Source organism: Gossypium arboreum, chromosome 4, assembly GCF_025698485.1.
Source record: "Gossypium arboreum isolate Shixiya-1 chromosome 4, ASM2569848v2, whole genome shotgun sequence".
Classification (NCBI taxonomy): Eukaryota; Viridiplantae; Streptophyta; class Magnoliopsida; order Malvales; family Malvaceae; genus Gossypium; species Gossypium arboreum.
In genome coordinates this window covers 96278607-96297071 of record NC_069073.1, presented here as the reverse complement: position 1 = coordinate 96297071, position 18465 = coordinate 96278607, and the positions used below count along the sequence as shown (strand labels likewise).

The following is an 18465-nucleotide window of genomic DNA, read 5'->3' as shown; positions in this document are numbered from 1 at the left end:
TATTAAGTATATAAAAGATATTATCTTATCATACAACATATTTTGGTTATCAAAGAAAAATATTTTTACAATATTTTGTAATAAATATAGTGTTTGTTTCATTTAAAACAAGTTTAAAATTGATTTTAAGAAATTTTGTCGAACAATAGAGAATATTTTACACAAAATCATTTATACATAAAGAAATATCAACTTTTTAAAAAAATCTATTTCCATAAATTATTTTTTAAAAGTTATATTTAGAAAAACAAACACAACTTAAATAAAGTTTTATTAATTTAATTTAAAAAAGTATTTTGTTACCTAATAATTTTTATTTTTATTGCAAATAATGCATCTGATGGGTTAAACTTACACATCTATTCACAGCTTGGTTAGCAATCCGCTTTCATCCATTTTCAGAATTTTTTAAATAATTTAAAATCTATATCTAATTTTAAATATCATAAATTAACTTGGTAATTAAAAATTAATTTAAAATAAGTTTTACCAAATAATTAAATGAATGAATTATTAAAATAAATTGGAAAGAGCAGCTTGGTTGAAAGTGAGGTAATAAATAGATGGGAGGCACATGTAGGGGAAAAGAATATCGTTTTCACAATACAATCAATGTTTGGGACTTCCACGAAATGGATGTTCCATTTGTTGACCACTAATTATCTTTTAATAATAAAAGTAAATAATAAGCTAAGACTTGATAACATTACTTACACTTTTGTTAAAAAAAATGGAATCCCACCTAAATTCATAAATTAAGGTGTCAAGTGGCCACTAATATTTTGTTTTATTCTTCAAGTGGTGAAAATAATTTTTATACATATACTGATTTTTGATATAATTAATTTAAACTTATTATTTAAATTTGTTTAACGAACTGTATTAGTCTTCAAACAATATTGAGATTTCCTTTTTAAAATTTTTTTGCTATAATTATATTTGTCTGAATTTAAAATAGGATACTAAAATTTTAAAGTATAAATCTCAAAAGCACCTATAAATTTGATATGGTGCAATTATTATTATTTTATTTACTTGTTGTATAGAAATACTATATATTAAAGAGTTAATTTCAAATCAGAAAAGAAATTACGGAAAGTTTATTTGTTTTATAAATTAATAAATATTATTTTGAAGGTATATATTTATTTATAAATTTAGAAAAATATATACACGTAATGAGAATCATAATATCATACTTGTTACTATCTCAAATTTGTCATTTCAATTAAAATCACATTTAATTTTTATAAATTTATTACATAAAATTTTGATGATAAAAAAATAATTTTATAAACGTAAAACTAAACTTGTGATAGATACCTAAGTTTTATATTTATCTAATATTTAAAAAACTTATAATAATTTCTTAGTCTCTGAGTGCAAGGAAGAAATGTGTAATGTGAAGCCCGAAAAAGGAAGAGATTGGGTTCATCGTTCATATTGAAACCCGAAATTAAATTAATTGGGCTTTAAATTAGCCCATTTACAAATCAAAATCCTTAAAAACACAGAACTATACCTTTGCTTAAACCCTTGACACTGTTAAACCTCAAGAGCTGAAGAAAAACCCAAACCGCCAGAGCAAAAAGCAGAGCGGCAGCAGCGGCGGCGGCGGACCATGGTGAAATCCTACCTAAGGTACGAGCCGGCGGCTTCCTTCGGTGTTATTGTATCCGTTGAATCCAATATCACATACGACAGCTCAGGCAAGCACCTACTCGCTCCGGCTCTCGAGAAGCTCGGTATTTGGCACGTCCGTCAAGGCGTCTGCACTAAAACTCTATCTCCTTCTCTTTCTTCTCGTGCCCCCTCCCTCGCCGTCACCTGTGTCGCCTCCGCCCCTTCTTCACTGGTAAAAGATTTAGTTTTCTCTTCCATTATCAATTATTATAATGAATGCTCCGTTTTATTTTATAGTTTTCAGAGAAGCAAAACCTTAATTTTTTATTTGTAAGTGAAATTGTATATTTTAATGAATGATAAGCATGTATGTTATTGTTTTCGCGTTGATAAATTAGGAACTTTTATAAAATGTAAGTTGTAATAGTGACAACCCAACTGGGTCTTAAGGTTTTTCACATTGTTTTTAGATGGTGAATTTATAGTGATTTTCATGAAAATAAGTATGAATGACAGAAAAAGATTGAAATTGCAGGTAGCAAGTGGTTATGCGGATGGTAGTATAAGGATTTGGGATTGTGATAAAGGAAGTTGTGAGACTACATTGAATGGACATAAGGGGGCTGTGACTGCTTTAAGGTACAATAAGGTTGGATCTTTGCTTGCTTCTGGAAGTAAAGACAATGATGTTATATTGTGGGATGTGGTTGGTGAGACAGGTCTTTTTCGCCTTCGTGGGCATCGTGATCAGGTTTATCATTTGTTAGTTTTTCTATTATAGTTAACAAAGTATCGTGTTATTTGTTTTTTATATGTTTTAATGTCTTTGCATTTTACATCTTGCAGATCACAGACCTTGTTTTCCTTGATTCTGGCAAAAAACTTGTTAGTTCTTCCAAGGATAAATTTTTGAGAGTATGGGATCTTGAAACTCAGCATTGTATGCAAATAATTAGTGGCCATCATAGTGAAATTTGGTCTATTGATGTTGACCCAGATGAAAGATACTTGGTCACTGGTTCAGCAGATCTTGAACTCAGATTCTACAATGTAAAGCATGAGTTGATGAATGGAGAATCTATGGTGAATGAAACTGGGCCTGAAACTGGGAATGATGGTGAGTCAGCTACTCAAAATAAGTGGGAAGTTCTAAAGCCCTTTGGTGAAATTCAGCGGCAAAGTAAGGATAGGGTTGCGACTGTGAGATTTAGCAAGTCTGGAAATTTGCTTGCGTGTCAGGTAGCAGGAAAAACGGTTGAAATATTCCGTGTATTGGATGAAGTTGAATCCAAGCGCAAAGCAAAACGTAGACTTAATAGGAAGAAAGAGAAGAAATCTGCAAAAATGGGAGTTGAAGCGACTGAAAATGTGGAAGCAAATCATGGTACTGAAGAAGCTGGCAATGTCTTGGTTGTTGCAGTTCCTGATGTTTTTAAGCTCCTTCAAACTATTCGAGCCAGCAAAAAGATCTGTTCCATCTCTTTCTGTCCAGTCACTCCGAAGACCTCACTAGCTACTTTAGCATTGTCTTTGAATAATAACTTATTGGAGTTTTATTCAATTGAAAGTGGTTCTAGTACAAAAACACTCGCTATTGAGCTTCAAGGACACCGTTCTGATGTTAGAAGTGTCACACTTAGTTCAGACAATACTCTTTTGATGTCAACCTGTCACAATGCTGTGAAGATTTGGAATCCAAGTACTGGTTCTTGCCTACGAACAATTGATTCTGGTTATGGACTCTGTGGCCTAATTGTACCTCATAACAAGTATGCAATGGTTGGCACTAAGGATGGGAAAATTGAAATTATTGACATTGGTAGTGGTACTCTCAGTGAAGTTGTTGAAGCTCATGGCGGCTCCCTAAGGTCAATTGCTACCATTCCAAATGGAAATGGTTTTGTTACCGGTAGTGCAGACCATGATGTGAAGTTCTGGGAATACCAAATCAAGCAGAAACCTGGTCAAGTGTGTTCCTCCTACCTTCACAACCTCTTTAAATTTTTTTGAGTGGCTAACTTTTGATTTTTTGCTTCAAAGTTCAACTTGTTTAGCTTTGCCTTTATACATTATGTAGTGGAATGTATAACTCATCCTTTATTACGAATGTAGGTGTCATGTTGAGTCGATAGATGAGTGATGTTAGATTGGTCTTGTTGATTTTCGGGATTAGTGACTAACTTTTGATTTATTGCTTCAAAGCTCAGCTTGTTTAGCTTTGCCTTTATACATTCTGTAGTGGAATGTATCACTCATCCTTTATTATGAATGTAGTTGTCATGTTGAGTTGACAGATGAGTGATGCTAGATTGGTCTTGTTGATTTTCAGGATTCTAAATGCCTTACTATATCAAATGTAAGGACAATGAAAATGAATGATGATGTTCTAGTGGTTGCCATTAGCCCAGATGCTAAATATCTTGCTGTTGCGTTGCTGGATTGCACTGTGAAGGTAGAAATAATCTGACTTATCCTTCTCTCCTTTGAATTTTCTTTGTCCATTTTTATTTGTCTTGGTGAATTTATTCTGTTATTGTTTTTCTATAATTTGTAAATGGAAGCATCACGTAGTTTTCCGCTCAACTTGTAAAACACGAAGTCGATTATTATAATTTAGTTCCTTCATCTCACTTCTTCACTGTATGGAACCTTTTTTATCCCATGTTTTATATTTGAGAGCTAGAAGTGATATTGCATCCCCTCCTGCACTTATCATGTCTTACAAATATTGACTAATGTGTGCTAATAAAATCTGCTGATTTTAAAAATTTTTGTTTTCAGATTCTGTCCAAATATGTTCTGATAGAAGCTTCTGGTGAAAAAAAAAAAAATAAAGTTCAATAAACTGAATAGCATTCTCTGCAATTTAACTTCATTATAGCATGCATGACATTGTGTTATCCTCTTAATCATTTAGGATTTGCAAGTCAACTTGTTTTGCATTATCATTTTGATAATGACGATTTTCTTTTCCCTTTTATGCAGATTCTTTTTATGGACTCACTCAAATTTTTCCTTTCCTTATACGGCCACAAACTTCCTGTCCTATGTATGGATATTTCATCTGACGGAGATTTGATTGTAACTGGATCCGCAGACAAGAATTTGAGGATTTGGGGCTTGGATTTTGGTGATTGCCACAAATCCATCTTTGCTCATGCTGACAGGTTCGTATGATGGTAATTATCATGAAATGCAAGAGGTTTTTGCTGAACATTTTAATCACCAATTCTGATGAGGTATTTGATCAGTGTTATGGCAGTTCAGTTTGTCCGCAACACACATTACATTTTTAGTGTGGGGAAAGATCGCCTTGTAAAGTACTGGGATGCCGATAAATTTGAGTTGCTTTTAACTCTTGAAGGGCATCATGCAGATGTTTGGTGCCTTGCAGTCAGCAACCGTGGTGACTTTGTTGTTACAGGATCTCATGACCGGTCCATTCGCCGTTGGGATCGTACTGAGGAGCCTTTTTTTATTGAGGTACTTTCAAACGTTTTTTCTGTGTACCGAAAGTGAAGTTCTTGGCTCAGGAAGGAGAATGCTGTTGTTAAGCTAGTTCTACTTACTGCATTTGTGATTATCTTTAGAGCTGGATTCTCTTTTTGTGTTTACCGTTGCTTGAATATGCAGGAAGAAAAAGAGAAAAGATTGGAGGAAATTTTCGAGGCTGACATTGACAATACATTTGAAGACAAACATATACCAAAGGAAGAACTTCCAGAGGAGGGAGCTGTTGCATTAGCAGGGAAGAGAACTTTGGAAACCCTGACAGCCACTGATTCAATTATTGATGCACTAGATGTGGCAGAAGTGGAGTTGAAACGAATAGCTGAACATGAGGTATTTTTCACTTACCTTGTTCATTTGTTCTAAATTGATATGTTTATGGCTTTAACTAGCTTGTTAAGTTTGGGAAAGGAGTGGTATCTATCTTTGAATGCCAAATTTGTATTTTGACCCTCATTAATTTATGCTTTTAATAATTTTCTCTTCCCCTAAGGAAAGAGGAGAAAAGAAAAAGAAAGTTGTTGCAATTTATATGTTTACTATGTTGTATCTCAGGATGAGAAAGCCAGAGGAAAAGTTGCTGAATTCCAGCCAAATATGATTATGCTTGGGTTGTCCCCATCTGATTATGTACTTCGTGCTCTTTCAAATATTAGCACCAATGATCTGGAGCAGACTTTACTGGTAATTAAGTGTGTCTTAGGATTGCAGTCCATGATTTTCTACTTGTTTAGTTAATTATTTACCTTATAATAGGACCAAATACCACGCATATGCTGAAAATTTAGCAGCTTTAAACTGAGTTTCTATTCATATTCCTGCCATGTCAATAGCCAAGTTAGTAATTCAGCTTCTCACAATTAATAAAAAAAAATTCATATATGAAAGCTTGACTATCTTTGTTTTGTCTAGAAGTTAAATTGAACTTTACTTCAGGATTGCGGTAGATCATGAATAGGAACCTTTCATTTTTTACGCATCTTAATGTTTATCTTACTGACTCAAAGTTGTTCTCTGCCCAGGCATTACCATTCTCAGATGCTCTCAAGCTGCTCTCTTATACAAAGGACTGGACTTCAAATCCAGACAAGGTTGGCCACCTTGCGCTATAAATGTGTTTATGGTTGGATGTTTTTGTAAATAGATGTGTGTCATGTACACCATGCATTCTCTTTGAGATAAACACTAAAGCTATTGATGTTACGAAAGCATATGTTTTATGCATTTGAGCACTCATCATTTGGTACTTACTGTTGTTAGTTACAATATATCTTGTTTGCACAGGTTGAGCTGGTTTGCAGGATTGTTACAGTGTTGTTGCAGATACATCATAGTCAGTTAATTAGTACCCCATCTGCCAGACCAGTGTTGGCTGTTCTAAAGGAGATTATTTATGCACGAGTTAAGGTAAATATGTACTTTGGATTATACTTGTCTTGAACCTGCATATTCCCTTGAAACAAGAACGTTCAGTTCTGCAGTTAGCAGCCTTTAACAAATTTTAAATATTGGTAAACTTTAAGGATCCATTTCAATGACATAACCTTTCGAATTTCCCAGGAATGCAAAGATACTCTTGGTTTCAACCTTGCAGCAATGAATCATCTAAAGGTTTGTAAAATGGCATTTCCACTATCATCACTTAAATTTCTAATAAAAAGGCTAAAACTTATTTTCCGCCCTTATGTGTCCTTCGATTTCAGCAATTGATGGCTTCAAGATCAGATGCTTTATTCCGAGATGCAAAGTCGAAGTTGCTAGAGATTCGTTCGCAGCAGTCGAAACGTTTAGAAGCAAGAACAGAGACCAAAACAGAAAACAGAAAAAAGAAGAAACAGAAGAAATAGACTGATCTCCAACATGGGCAATACTTTCATTCTTTATTTTTAAGGTTTAGAGAGTGCTTCCCGGAATGATCTTCATGCTTCAGGTAAGAAGCATATTTTTGTATTCTAAGTTCTCTTATTTGCCTCAGTTGTCTGTAATATACGAAGATCATCATCCAATTGAAATTTTGAAGTTTTCATGACCAGTTTGCTTATATTTATGGGCCAGAATGACTACTAAGAAGGGTTTTGTTATTATTATAACAATGTCTATAATACAATTATGGCTGTCCAATGGATTTTGAATAGACTGCTTAATGGTGACTCAATGATCTGATGTAACAGAAATTGTTCATTGTTATATATTAGTATAATGGGGGTTGATCCTAATAAAGGGGTCATAGATGTTAGATTCAAACTCAATTATCTATTCGATGTCATTTCGGTATGTATTCATTTTTTTAATTTCAACAATATTAGGGTTTTAAGATCATATGAAAAAATGATCATGTTTGAGGTATGTGGCTTGAGATAACTATATTGTATTATTAAAAAAAAATAAAGTACAATAATCTTTTCTTTCTTGAAGTGTTTTTGTCCTTGCAAGTATAATCTTGTAATAATTACGGTTTTCCAGAAATCTTGCAATAATTATAGTTCTTACAAATAAAATCCTGAAGTGTTATTTTTCATATATAATACTAGGGATGGGGCATCATGATTTAAATTTATGTTAAATGAGTGTTGGTAAAAGTTATAATCGCTAATCTATGCAAGTCAATTTTGAAATGATTTAGTTTTGGTTTAGGATTTTTTTAAAAATAATATTTAATACATTATTAATAAAATTTTTAAAGTTTTCAAGATAAAAGGGTTAACAAGTGGTTAATAAAAATAAAATAAAACATAAAACAAATATAAAAAAAGGTAAATTACAATTTTGAAGGTGGTTCACTTACTAAATATTAACACTTCTTTTCATTGTTACAAGCATAAGCTCGCAATTACAAATTCTTTTTACGGATTTATCTTTTCAAAATGAGAAAATTATGACAAAATTTTACTTAAAAATATTAGATAGAAAAATTAAAGGCAAATTAAATTAATACATCAGAATTTTTAAACTTTTCAAACAAGATGATGATAATCTTTTAAATTTATTTGTAGAATAAAAAATGTACACTATCCATACATCAAATACTAATCTTTAAAGAGTTTGTGAAACTTAAAATCTATGTGCACTAAATAATAATAATTTATTAAGTTCACTTGTGAAGCTTAAAGTCTACATTGTTTATGTATCATATAATAAGTTATAATGAACTCATTATTTTTGCGTATTGAATATACATCTCGAAAATTTTAATATTTTTTACTTTTCTATTCTTATTAGTTTAATTCATCAAAACTTAATTAATTGATGTCAAACCATGACATTTTAATTTTAGAACGAACTTCATTTCAATAAGTTCATTTTAACTTAAATTTCAACAATGGTAATACTGTGAAAAATCTTCCCTTGTAAAAGAGAAAGTCATTCAACCTAGAGAAATGGATTAAGTAGCTTAAGAAACATAACGGAGATAAACCATTTTCTACAACAAAATGTTGCATATATAAAAATGTAAAAGTAGCCAACACCCCAAAGTTATTAACCATGATTAGCATCATCTATCAATTTATTTCCTCATAATTGCATAAAGAGGAAGAGTGACAAAACTCCTTACACTTCCCCCAACTGCTTGGATATTAATTCATCAACTTAATAACGGTGAATAAGTTGTTTGTATGCTTCCTTGTTCTTCGAATAGTACTCAATTTCTGCCTGCAATGCATTAGATGTATTTCGATTTAGGCATCGAGGCAGAACATGGAACAGATCATGCATGCATTCATGAATTTAAAATTTTCTAAGATGAAACCTTCAGGTTAACGTGGATGGAAATTACCTTTCGAACTCCGGTTATAGCAACAACAAGCTTTTCACCAATCAGCTCCTTCAAGACATTGTCTTTCTGAAGAGCTTCTAAAGATTCAGAAAGTGATTTAGGAAGTCTCGGTAGTTTCCCTTCTAGTGTAGCTGGATTTGCATCTGTTTTATTCATAAAAATTGCATTGAGATAGTAATGTCAGCGTATAGATTTCAAGCAGTAATGGAATATTCAGTCGAAGACCATTACTTTTTGCAGATTAACTTTTTAACCAATTTATGCAGTGTATGTGTCAAAAGCTATGTTATTTGGACTTTGACGTGAGGGTTACATATGATATGTGTCCACATGAGTTGGCTCCAATATTTTCTAATCTTTTCAATAACTGTGTCCAAATATGTGTTAACAGTGGTACTTCAAGCAACATGAAGAGTTTAAGCACAATCTGTTTAAAGTTTCTGATAACAAAAGCTATTATGCAGTGAAAAATCTGTAAATACCAACAAAAAAAAAAAAAAAAGCAATCTTACCAATAGGTTGAGGCAGATGAAGATGCCGTCTTAGACCATCAATTCCAGCAGCAACTATAGCAGCCAATCCCAAGTGTGGATTTGCACATCCGTCAAAAGATTTGATCTCAAAGTTGCTCACAAATCCATTTGGAATACCAGGTGGGCATGCAATTCTCAAAGGCGCTTCTCTGTTTTCTTTGCCCCAGCATTGATATGCTCCACTCCATGTATTAGGTTGTATGCGATCATAACTGAAGACAAATAAAAGTTGAACATAAAATCAAATTAGATTTTGAATACATGAATGCATTACAGTAATATTATCACGTGCAGCAAATACACGTGTGCAAGAAGTAGAGAATAAACCTATTTGGAAGTGGTGCTGTGAATGCCAAAATTGAGGGAAGATGATATAAAACCCCTGCCATGAACTCCTCTCCAACTTTAGACATTCCATGCTGAGAAGATGCATCAGATGCTTGGAAAACATTTTGTCCATTCTGCCATAAACTGAGATGCACATGGGATCCAGAACCTATGTCATCCAAAGCATACCTGGGCAGAGAAACATAGTTAAAATGTTGGGTATTCCAAGTTTCTAACGTTAAGGGCAAAACATGCAGGAAAGCCTCACAGCATTGACTAATATATGAAGTTTAGCTCAATTCAAATGATTATCAGGCGAGTCTCTCATAATATCTATTTGTTATTATATAATCAGAAAGATACACTAACTCAGTTGCAATGATAAAGCATAAATTGATATACTAGTAGACATTCAATAAACCCTTCATCTGCAATACCACTACATGACAAAATAAATATTTTAATGAACCATTTGAGTTTCATCCAAAGCAAAAGCGAAAAATATCAGAAACTATAGGCCTTGACCAGAAGAGGAGGTAGAAAGCATTGGTCAGAATAAGAAAAAGTTACAACTTACTTGGGGACAAACGTTGCCAACAGCCCATGTTTATTTGCAATAGCCCTAACAACTTCGCGCGTGAAAATCAAGTTGTCAGCGGCATATGTACAAGCAGTGTACCCCAAAGCCATTTCATACTGACCATTTCCAGCTTCTGCATGCATCTGTAAATTTTCAAAGCTAAAGTAAGCCAGGAGAATCAAGTAATACTCAACTTTTCACTTCCTAAGATGCACAAAAAAGCAGCATTCAGGAGAGGGAGGGACGAAGGAAACCAGAGAAAATGATGGCTCCCCGTTAAGGAAAAGGAATAAAACCACTGGATCTCTACTTTTATTTGTTATTATAGAAACTTAACATAATTGAGAAAAGAAACAAAATTTCTAGATAATTATTGCATGATAAACTGCTTATACCATCATCTAAAGTTATTACCATAGGGATCCATTACCGATGATTGTTTATTAATCGTTTTCTGCAAGCCTGGCAACTCATAAAAGGTTCAAATAGTAGACCTTTGTTCTTAACCACTTGTAAGAAAAGGGATGCATTTAGTGTGTTGAAATTTGTTACATTTTAGAAAAGGATAACACAACCAAAGATTCTTTGATTTGGAAGTAGGCTACATGAACAATCGCAATGATCTCAGTATACCTCATGTACTCACACTAAAAGAACACCTGAATGGGTACTTAGGCAAACTCGGTTGATCTCTGCACATTTATTCTTATCTTGGATTATGTACTTGTGTCTTAATGCAGACACTCAACTAAATAACAGACATAATGAAGACAAACTAATTGTCAGGTAAAATATGAATAAATTTAATGACAGCCGCATAGTATCAGTTGATGAAAGTCCCTCCAGTGATAGTGGATATCAAGAACATGACTTCTCATCTATACCTGCTCAACAGCAACATTCAAGGAATTTAGAGCTGCAACAATTTCTTGAAATAAAGTGGAGATAGCATCAAATCCAGAAGAGGAGCAATAAGGTTTTGAGTCAATTGGCACCCACTCCTCTTTCCCCTCTCTGCAAGTTTTCAAGGGGAAAAGTTCATTATAATTAACCAGAGCTAAAGGCTGCTAAAACAACAAAAAGGGAAGTGCCTATGTCACCCACCTTTCTAGCTTTTTCAAGAGATAAAATTCATTTTCAAATCCTGCATTCATTACCTGCATGTATAGAATTCATTAATTGAGCGTGAATTCACCATTAACATATGCATGACATACCACCTGACGTACCAAGTTGAATTCATCTTTTAGAACTTTTGAAACTCTTCGTAGGGCCTCTCTTGGGCAATACTCCCATGCATCCCCAGGTTTAAGATGCATGTCAGCCAAAACCATCTCCTCTTGTTTTTTCCTATTGAGGAAGAGGGTACCAACATTACTTTAAAGGCATAATGAAAATTAACAATGTTAGCAACGATAACCAAGAGATATTCATGTCAAAGATATGAAAGCAAAACAGGAAATACTAAATGATGCAAACGCATGTAAAATTGTGAAGGTATTGAAGGGGTAGATAGAAATATTTCCCACTGTGGTAAACCAGATATTATTCCTCAAAGATCCAGTACCATGGGATTTCCCTCCAAGTCGATAGGTCAGGCATCAGTCTAATCTCACCCGTCCCAGTTAGATTAGTCTCATCAGCTGGACCATCAACAGCAGAACTCATTGCCATACATGCAAATGTCAAACCGACACCATTTTTCCTCACAACATCGTTAAAGCGTTTCTTGGGGACAACCTGAAATGTCAAATAAATTAAGAAGAAACGGCTAAATTGCAGATTACCCTTACAGTCACAAATAGTCAAGAACACTCCATGAACAAATGACATCTACAATAGTACTATTCAGTACATACCATATAATTATAGAACCTGATAAAAGAAAGAAAATATAGCCTAAGGCACAATTATATAGCATGAAAATGATCTCAATCTTTCCTCCAATGTGACATTAAGGCATCATATTGCTATTAGGATCAACCAAACCATTAGCTTCGATTTTGGAGTAATAAAGTCCAATTGCTGGCAGAATAACTACAACATAAAACTTGCAATAGGAACTAACAGGATATAGAAATTCAAAACAGATTAATGTTTTCGCACTATTAGGTGAATGATGCATAAACCAGCCAGCATATGATCCCTAAGGTAGCATCCGAAGAATAGAGGGAAAAGGAAATTAATTTGATTTTTAGAAGTTATAGGTTTGCTCATCAAAATTGGTAATTCCCTTTAGTAAAGTTTTTGAGTTTCCTCGTTTTTCAGATAGTGGCAAAGGAATAATTTATATTTCTTCCTGAGAGTTACGAAGAAAAAGAAACCTTACTCGGCATCTATGCTGTCCGGAAGCATCTGCCCATAAAATACGAACAAAGGAAACACTATGTTCTGGAACATTTGTCCCTATCACGTAGCTAGGAGATTTACTAGCCTTTAAACCTACTAGTTCCTTGCCTATATTAATCTTGTATAATTGTATAGCAGTCTGGGCAAAGATGTCCTTGGATGCTTCAATAGCTTCAGTGATTGAGAGATCATGATCAATGCATGAATCACGTAGAACAGAAAAGACAACTTCTCGCGCTCTTTTGGCACCTGAAACAAAGGAGTAGGTTTAGGCCTCGTCATCACATGGATTCTATTTTGAGTAAGACAAGGAAATCTAATAATTTACTTCAGAATTTGTTTTATCAAATAAACCCTCAAACAATTGAAGGCTTCTAGACTTTTCCAATGCTTTAACAAATTAGTCTATTTTTGTCAATACAGTGAAGGGTGAGGACCATGCCAAATACATGCACCTGCATGGAAACGAACTCGTTCCTCAAAGAAATAAAATTTATGTTTGCACCTGCCAATCCCGAGACAGATTCACACAGCAAAACCTCTTCGTGTACATGAATATATAAACTTTGAAAAAAACAAGCTTCTATAAGGGAGTAACTATTTCTTTAAAGATATTAAAGGGCTATTTTAGATGGTAATTCAGTGTTTTCTAATCAGAATTTTTAATGAATACCAAGAATATGAAAAATTGAAAATTTCTAGCACTTAGAACTGTTCCTGGTGCAATGCAAATTTTTAAGCACCAGCAGTACAGACAGAATAATAATCTAAGAGAGAGAATGACACCCATCATGAAAAATGTTATTAAAGGCATGATGCGAGTGATCAGGTTTGGACATGAGATTCTTAAAAGTAGAATGAAATACAATCAGAAGCATCATTCTCCAGCCATTCTATGATATGTGCAGATGGAAACTTCGACTGACCTAAGTAGTATGTTTCAGGAGTTGCAACTGCATCAGTGCTGAACATGACCTGCAATTTTTGCGTTTAAGATCAATAAGTAATAAAACAAACTTGGAGTACATATAAAAAGAATCAACCATGTCTATTGACAGATTCCTCACTGTATGAACTAGCATAGAGCTCTTTAATGAGTCGTGTGGTTATCTAAAAACCAAATGTTCATTTTCTTAAAAACTTCTGTACACTGAGTACGGATTCTCAATATTTCCTTTGGGCGACTGTTCTCACCTTCTTTATGGGAGCTAGCTCCAAAAGTTCTTTGACTGAGGATATCATCCCATGAAAACTGAGCTTAGGAATTGCCAACCCAAAGTCAAGGTAAACCTGAAAGTACGACTGATTACATACAAAGGAACATGGAAGATTGAATAAGTTTAAAGAATGAGGTGATCCACTAGAGAGTAGAATTTTCACCTGGGGATAAATAGAGGCTAGATATGAAGCTTCCTTTGAAAACGGGTAGGATGCATGCAAAAGAACAATGCGACACCCGGAAAATCTTTTATCCTCCAAAAGGGTTCGAAGATGAACAGGATTGGCTAGCTGTAAATCCAAATCTTTGTCTCCAAAGCTAGTTGTGAGAGAAATGAAACACGAGAAATAAGGAAAAAGATGCTAAAAGTGCATTCGGGTTGCATGCGTGCAACCTGATAGCTCACTTGTAAGGAGAAGAACTTGGAATGGATGAGCTGCCTATTGGACCTTGCTAATTTCAACATAGAGACCAACCACTAATTTGATATAAACTTTAATTTCATCTGCCAGGGCCCCTTTCAGATTGCTATCCAATCCAACTCAAGTTCATTTCCTCAATTTCCTAACAATCAACAAGGGTTTAGTTGGGGAATATTTAACAATGTAAAAGCTTATCTTACCCCGTGTGTAGCTGCAACGGCAAATCAAACTGTAGAGCTACCTCCAAACCATGAATGAATATATGGTCAATTAAGCTTTTATTTGTAATTCGTACAGGTTTCCCACCTGAAATGGAAAATTGTTATATCCACTAATAAATGTAAAAAGTCCAATTCAGAGGCTATAGTATACTTACGTTGTAAAACTTCAGAAAGACCAATCTCAGCATCCTCCCTGGTGACATGTGGATTGATTTCCAAACCACTGCGGTATGCAGCTATGCTTTTCAACCCAACAATCTCATTTGCAACTGTAACAGTGAGTTAAGAAATCCAGCTAGGACAGCAAGCTCTTCTTATCTATTCATCCTTACCAGTTAGGGAGGCCAAACTCAATAATCTTTCACTGGTAGTCAACCGAAGTTACATGAACTGTCCCTAAAGCTTCAATTAGATGTTGCAGATGATGTGTTAATTTCAAATCAATAGAAAGAACCATGGAAGTAGCTGTCTTTCAGTTAGAATGAGCAGGTCACAGGATGAACAAAAAGTGGTAAAGCCGTGATGGTAAATCTATCTTCTACAAGCCACATATGTGTGAGTAATGGAAAATGACTATTACAAACATCTACAACTATCTGAAAGGATATGACCTCAAGCTTTTCAAAAATGTTTCGGTGAATGCATCCAATGTCCAGGTAGATCCATCTGGCATCTCCTGTAAACATATGTAAGTTGTAACAACGCCAAAGATATAAAAAAATGTGAAAAATGAACTTGCCATCAATGATAATATTTACTAGAATTTAATAAAAAGTTAAAAAGAAGGTTAAGAAGGGATCCTACCCCATTAAGGATCTCCTCAGCCAGGGATTCAATTCTGAGTATCCTACCAACAAATGGAACAAAATTCTTATGCCACTGAATGTCATGTTTCTTGTCAAGCTTCAGTCCATCATCAATAAGAATAGTAGAGATTCCTGCAGCTTTAAAGCACTTTGAGCTAATGGCTTGCAATCCAGACAATCTGCGATATTGTTCTACAGCATCCAATGATGACTCCGTGCCATAGAATTCTGCAATCTCCCTCAAATTCCTCTGTCAAAACCAAACTGTCTCAGAACAAAAGATTAGAGCCCTACTTTTTCAAAGTTATCAGGCAGTGACGATTGACTTTATTTACAATTATAGCATAGTTGGTCTATGATACGTAAAACCGAACACTTTTGTTATTCAAAAAGCTGCACTTTAACATTTTGAATAAAGGTTTTGTTTGAACAGATATTCATTTATTCATTTTCAACTTTCAACCAGCAGATTTAACGATCCAAGAAAATGTCAAAGCAAAGTCAAACTATTTCAGATCTATTATTAAACTGAGAACCAAACAAGCTTAAAACGTAAGATTCATAAATCTATGGAACAAAATTAGAAACAAAGCATTAAAGAAATAGACAAATAGTAAAAGGAAAATTGAATTTGAACGTCGCTTCAAACTATGGAAAACAATTTCACACAAACAGCAATACTTAACACCAAAAGAAAAAGAAAAAGAAAAAAGTTTCCACCACTGTTTTATAGTATTAAGTCAAAGAATTAACAGACATTAAGTCACCATTGGAAATGAAAATAAACAGATTGATTTATAAGATTAAAAAATAAGAAGAATAAAAGGAGGAGGAGGAGGAGGAGAGTGGCTGCCATTGCCTTGAAAGAAAGGGAGTAAGGAGCAAAGGATAAGGCGTCGCCAGTTGCTTCAGACAGTGAATTGATGAAACCAAAAGAGGAATCTAGAGGAACAATACTGTGCGCATGAGAATCCACCACCTTCATTTTCTCTATGGCTTCTCTCAACTCTGCAAACTCCATTCTTTTTCTTTCCCTTTCCCGCAAAATTTTCTTTTTCTTATTCTGCCGGGAAATCAAATGACGTTAAATTACTTCCCAACATCTAGTTTTGCGAACCATTTGAGGTTTGACTACAATAAAATGGCTTTTTAACATTTTCCTCATTTGACTTTTCTTTCTTTTTCAACTTTTCTCCTTTTCTAAATTCTTGTAATTTTCTTTTTCATCCATGGTCACCTACTCAACTATCAATTTTTTTAATTTGCTCATTCAATTAATTAAGATTTTTTTTTGTCTATTTCTATCAAGTGGTGATGTGGCAATTAAAATCAATACAATAAAAATTTAACCCTAAATTTTTATATATTATATCGATTTAGTTATAATTAAAATTTGAGAGTTGATTTTTAAAATTATAACTAAATTGATATAATATGTAAAAGTTTAAAATTAAATTTGTTATTATACTGATTTGTAATTATCACATCACTCTCGTATCACATATTATTAGCACTTAACGAAAATAAGCACAAAAAAAAAAATCTCAACAGTTGGGTCATCAAATTAAAATGATAGTTGAATTGAAAAAGAAAAGGTGTCAAATTAAAAAAAAATGGTAGTTGAAAGACCAAAAAGGAAAAGTGGCTATAACTGGGTGACCTGTCGTTGAATTTACCCTTTATTAGTAACTAGAAGTCTGGAAATCTCGAATTCATGTGCCTTGATCTACGGAATTGGAAAAGGAAAAAGAAATAGCCTATTATTTTTTATTATGAAGAAAAATAGCTTCTTGAGAACATAAATATTTTGGTGGGATTTAATATTTTAACTTCACAGGATTTCTTTTTAACAAAGGAAAGCTTCAAATATCGCTTTTTTTTTTTAAATATTTAACATTTTTATTATATCCTAAATAAAAAATGTATCACTTTTTGAATCTTGTTATACATCATATTTCAACAACCCGAGCCCTACTAGGGATTTGGGTCTCTGACCTGTGACCCGAATAAGTCCCACTAGAAGATTAAGTGTGAAGCGAGTCACGAAGAGAACAGTAAGGCGAGTTCACTGACCCCACTCGTAGAGCGAGCTCGCAGACCCAACTTGCAAGGCAAAGCTAAGGACAAGACTACCATCTTAGCTTGCATATACTTAGGGAGCTCGCAGAAAGGGCCTCGTGCTCCGCAAGCCACCTACATGTGCGTCCAACAAGTACGGAGCCCTTCCAAAATGTTAGTCCCACTAAAAAAAAGGACCACGTGCTCCATAGACATGTGCCCAACAAACCTGGAGTTCGCAGAGAATGTCAGTACTAGGGACAGAGAATGCCAGTACTAGAGGCAGCGGGGTTAAGACAAAATAGTTGGGCCCTATCATGAGCTGTAATAGCATTTGTAACAACATGTATAAATACCCGAACATTCCTATCAATATCACACGAGAAAATATTACTCAACAAATCTTAATCTCAAAATTACATATAAATTTTAGTTTAATATATAATATTATATATGAATTTTGGTTTTGTGCAATTTTATACATTAAGTCTTGATCTGATTCAACTTTATATGATATAGCATCGTTTTAAGTTTTCATAGTGTGTACACAAATGATTATATTTATTATAAAAATAAATTGATGTATTTATTTAAGTGTGTATAGTTGATTTAAAACAAAAGTTTCATGTATACTTTTAAACTATAATCAAAGTTTTTTTTTTTTAACAATCTTGTTATAGGTTCTAATCATATTTGTTCTTGTTGACACAATGTATAGAACTACCCATAGCCCATTCCTAACCCATAAATAGGAAAATAATGTGCTTCAGCTAACTCAAACTCATATCGTCTTGCATTGACAACAATGCCCATGCCAATTGAGCTAATACTTAATCGGCAAAAATTCACCCTACAATCAAAGTTTTATATAAATAATTGCACCAAATAAAAATTCATGTATCAAATTACACATTCATATATAATTTTGAGATTTATCCCACTTGTGTTTCAAATAGTTTTTCTACTTTTTACTCATATCACTCTCTATATAATCTTGATAAGATTTCTTTTCTATTTGATCATTGTTCATATAAAACATATG

At 33.7% G+C, this 18465-nt stretch overlaps 2 protein-coding genes across 2 annotated transcripts; one reads left to right on the top strand and one right to left on the bottom strand.

The window, feature by feature from the left end:
* The first annotated feature begins 1508 nt into the window (after positions 1-1508).
* LOC108460764 (uncharacterized) lies at positions 1509-7353 on the top strand. Its single transcript, XM_053027373.1, has 12 exons — positions 1509-1855; positions 2159-2374; positions 2470-3591; positions 3953-4075; positions 4609-4790; positions 4875-5106; positions 5257-5466; positions 5689-5817; positions 6156-6224; positions 6418-6540; positions 6694-6744; positions 6837-7353. Exons 1-12 carry the CDS (start codon positions 1622-1624, stop codon positions 6978-6980), a joined length of 2835 nt encoding a protein of 944 aa, XP_052883333.1. The 5' UTR covers positions 1509-1621; the 3' UTR covers positions 6981-7353.
* A 1197-nt stretch (positions 7354-8550) lies between these two features.
* On the bottom strand, positions 8551-16631 carry LOC108457961 (protein fluG). Its single transcript, XM_053027372.1, has 18 exons — positions 16225-16631; positions 15364-15615; positions 15169-15235; positions 14715-14831; positions 14539-14644; positions 14078-14234; positions 13892-13987; positions 13624-13672; positions 12678-12946; positions 11916-12088; positions 11578-11698; positions 11453-11505; positions 11233-11362; positions 10346-10491; positions 9769-9957; positions 9421-9653; positions 8909-9051; positions 8551-8784 (listed from the first exon to the last, which is right to left on the bottom strand). The coding sequence occupies exons 1-18, from the start codon at positions 16384-16386 to the stop codon at positions 8722-8724; spliced, it is 2526 nt and encodes an 841-aa protein (XP_052883332.1). The 5' UTR covers positions 16387-16631; the 3' UTR covers positions 8551-8721.
* Between the last annotated feature and the right edge of the window lie 1834 nt (positions 16632-18465).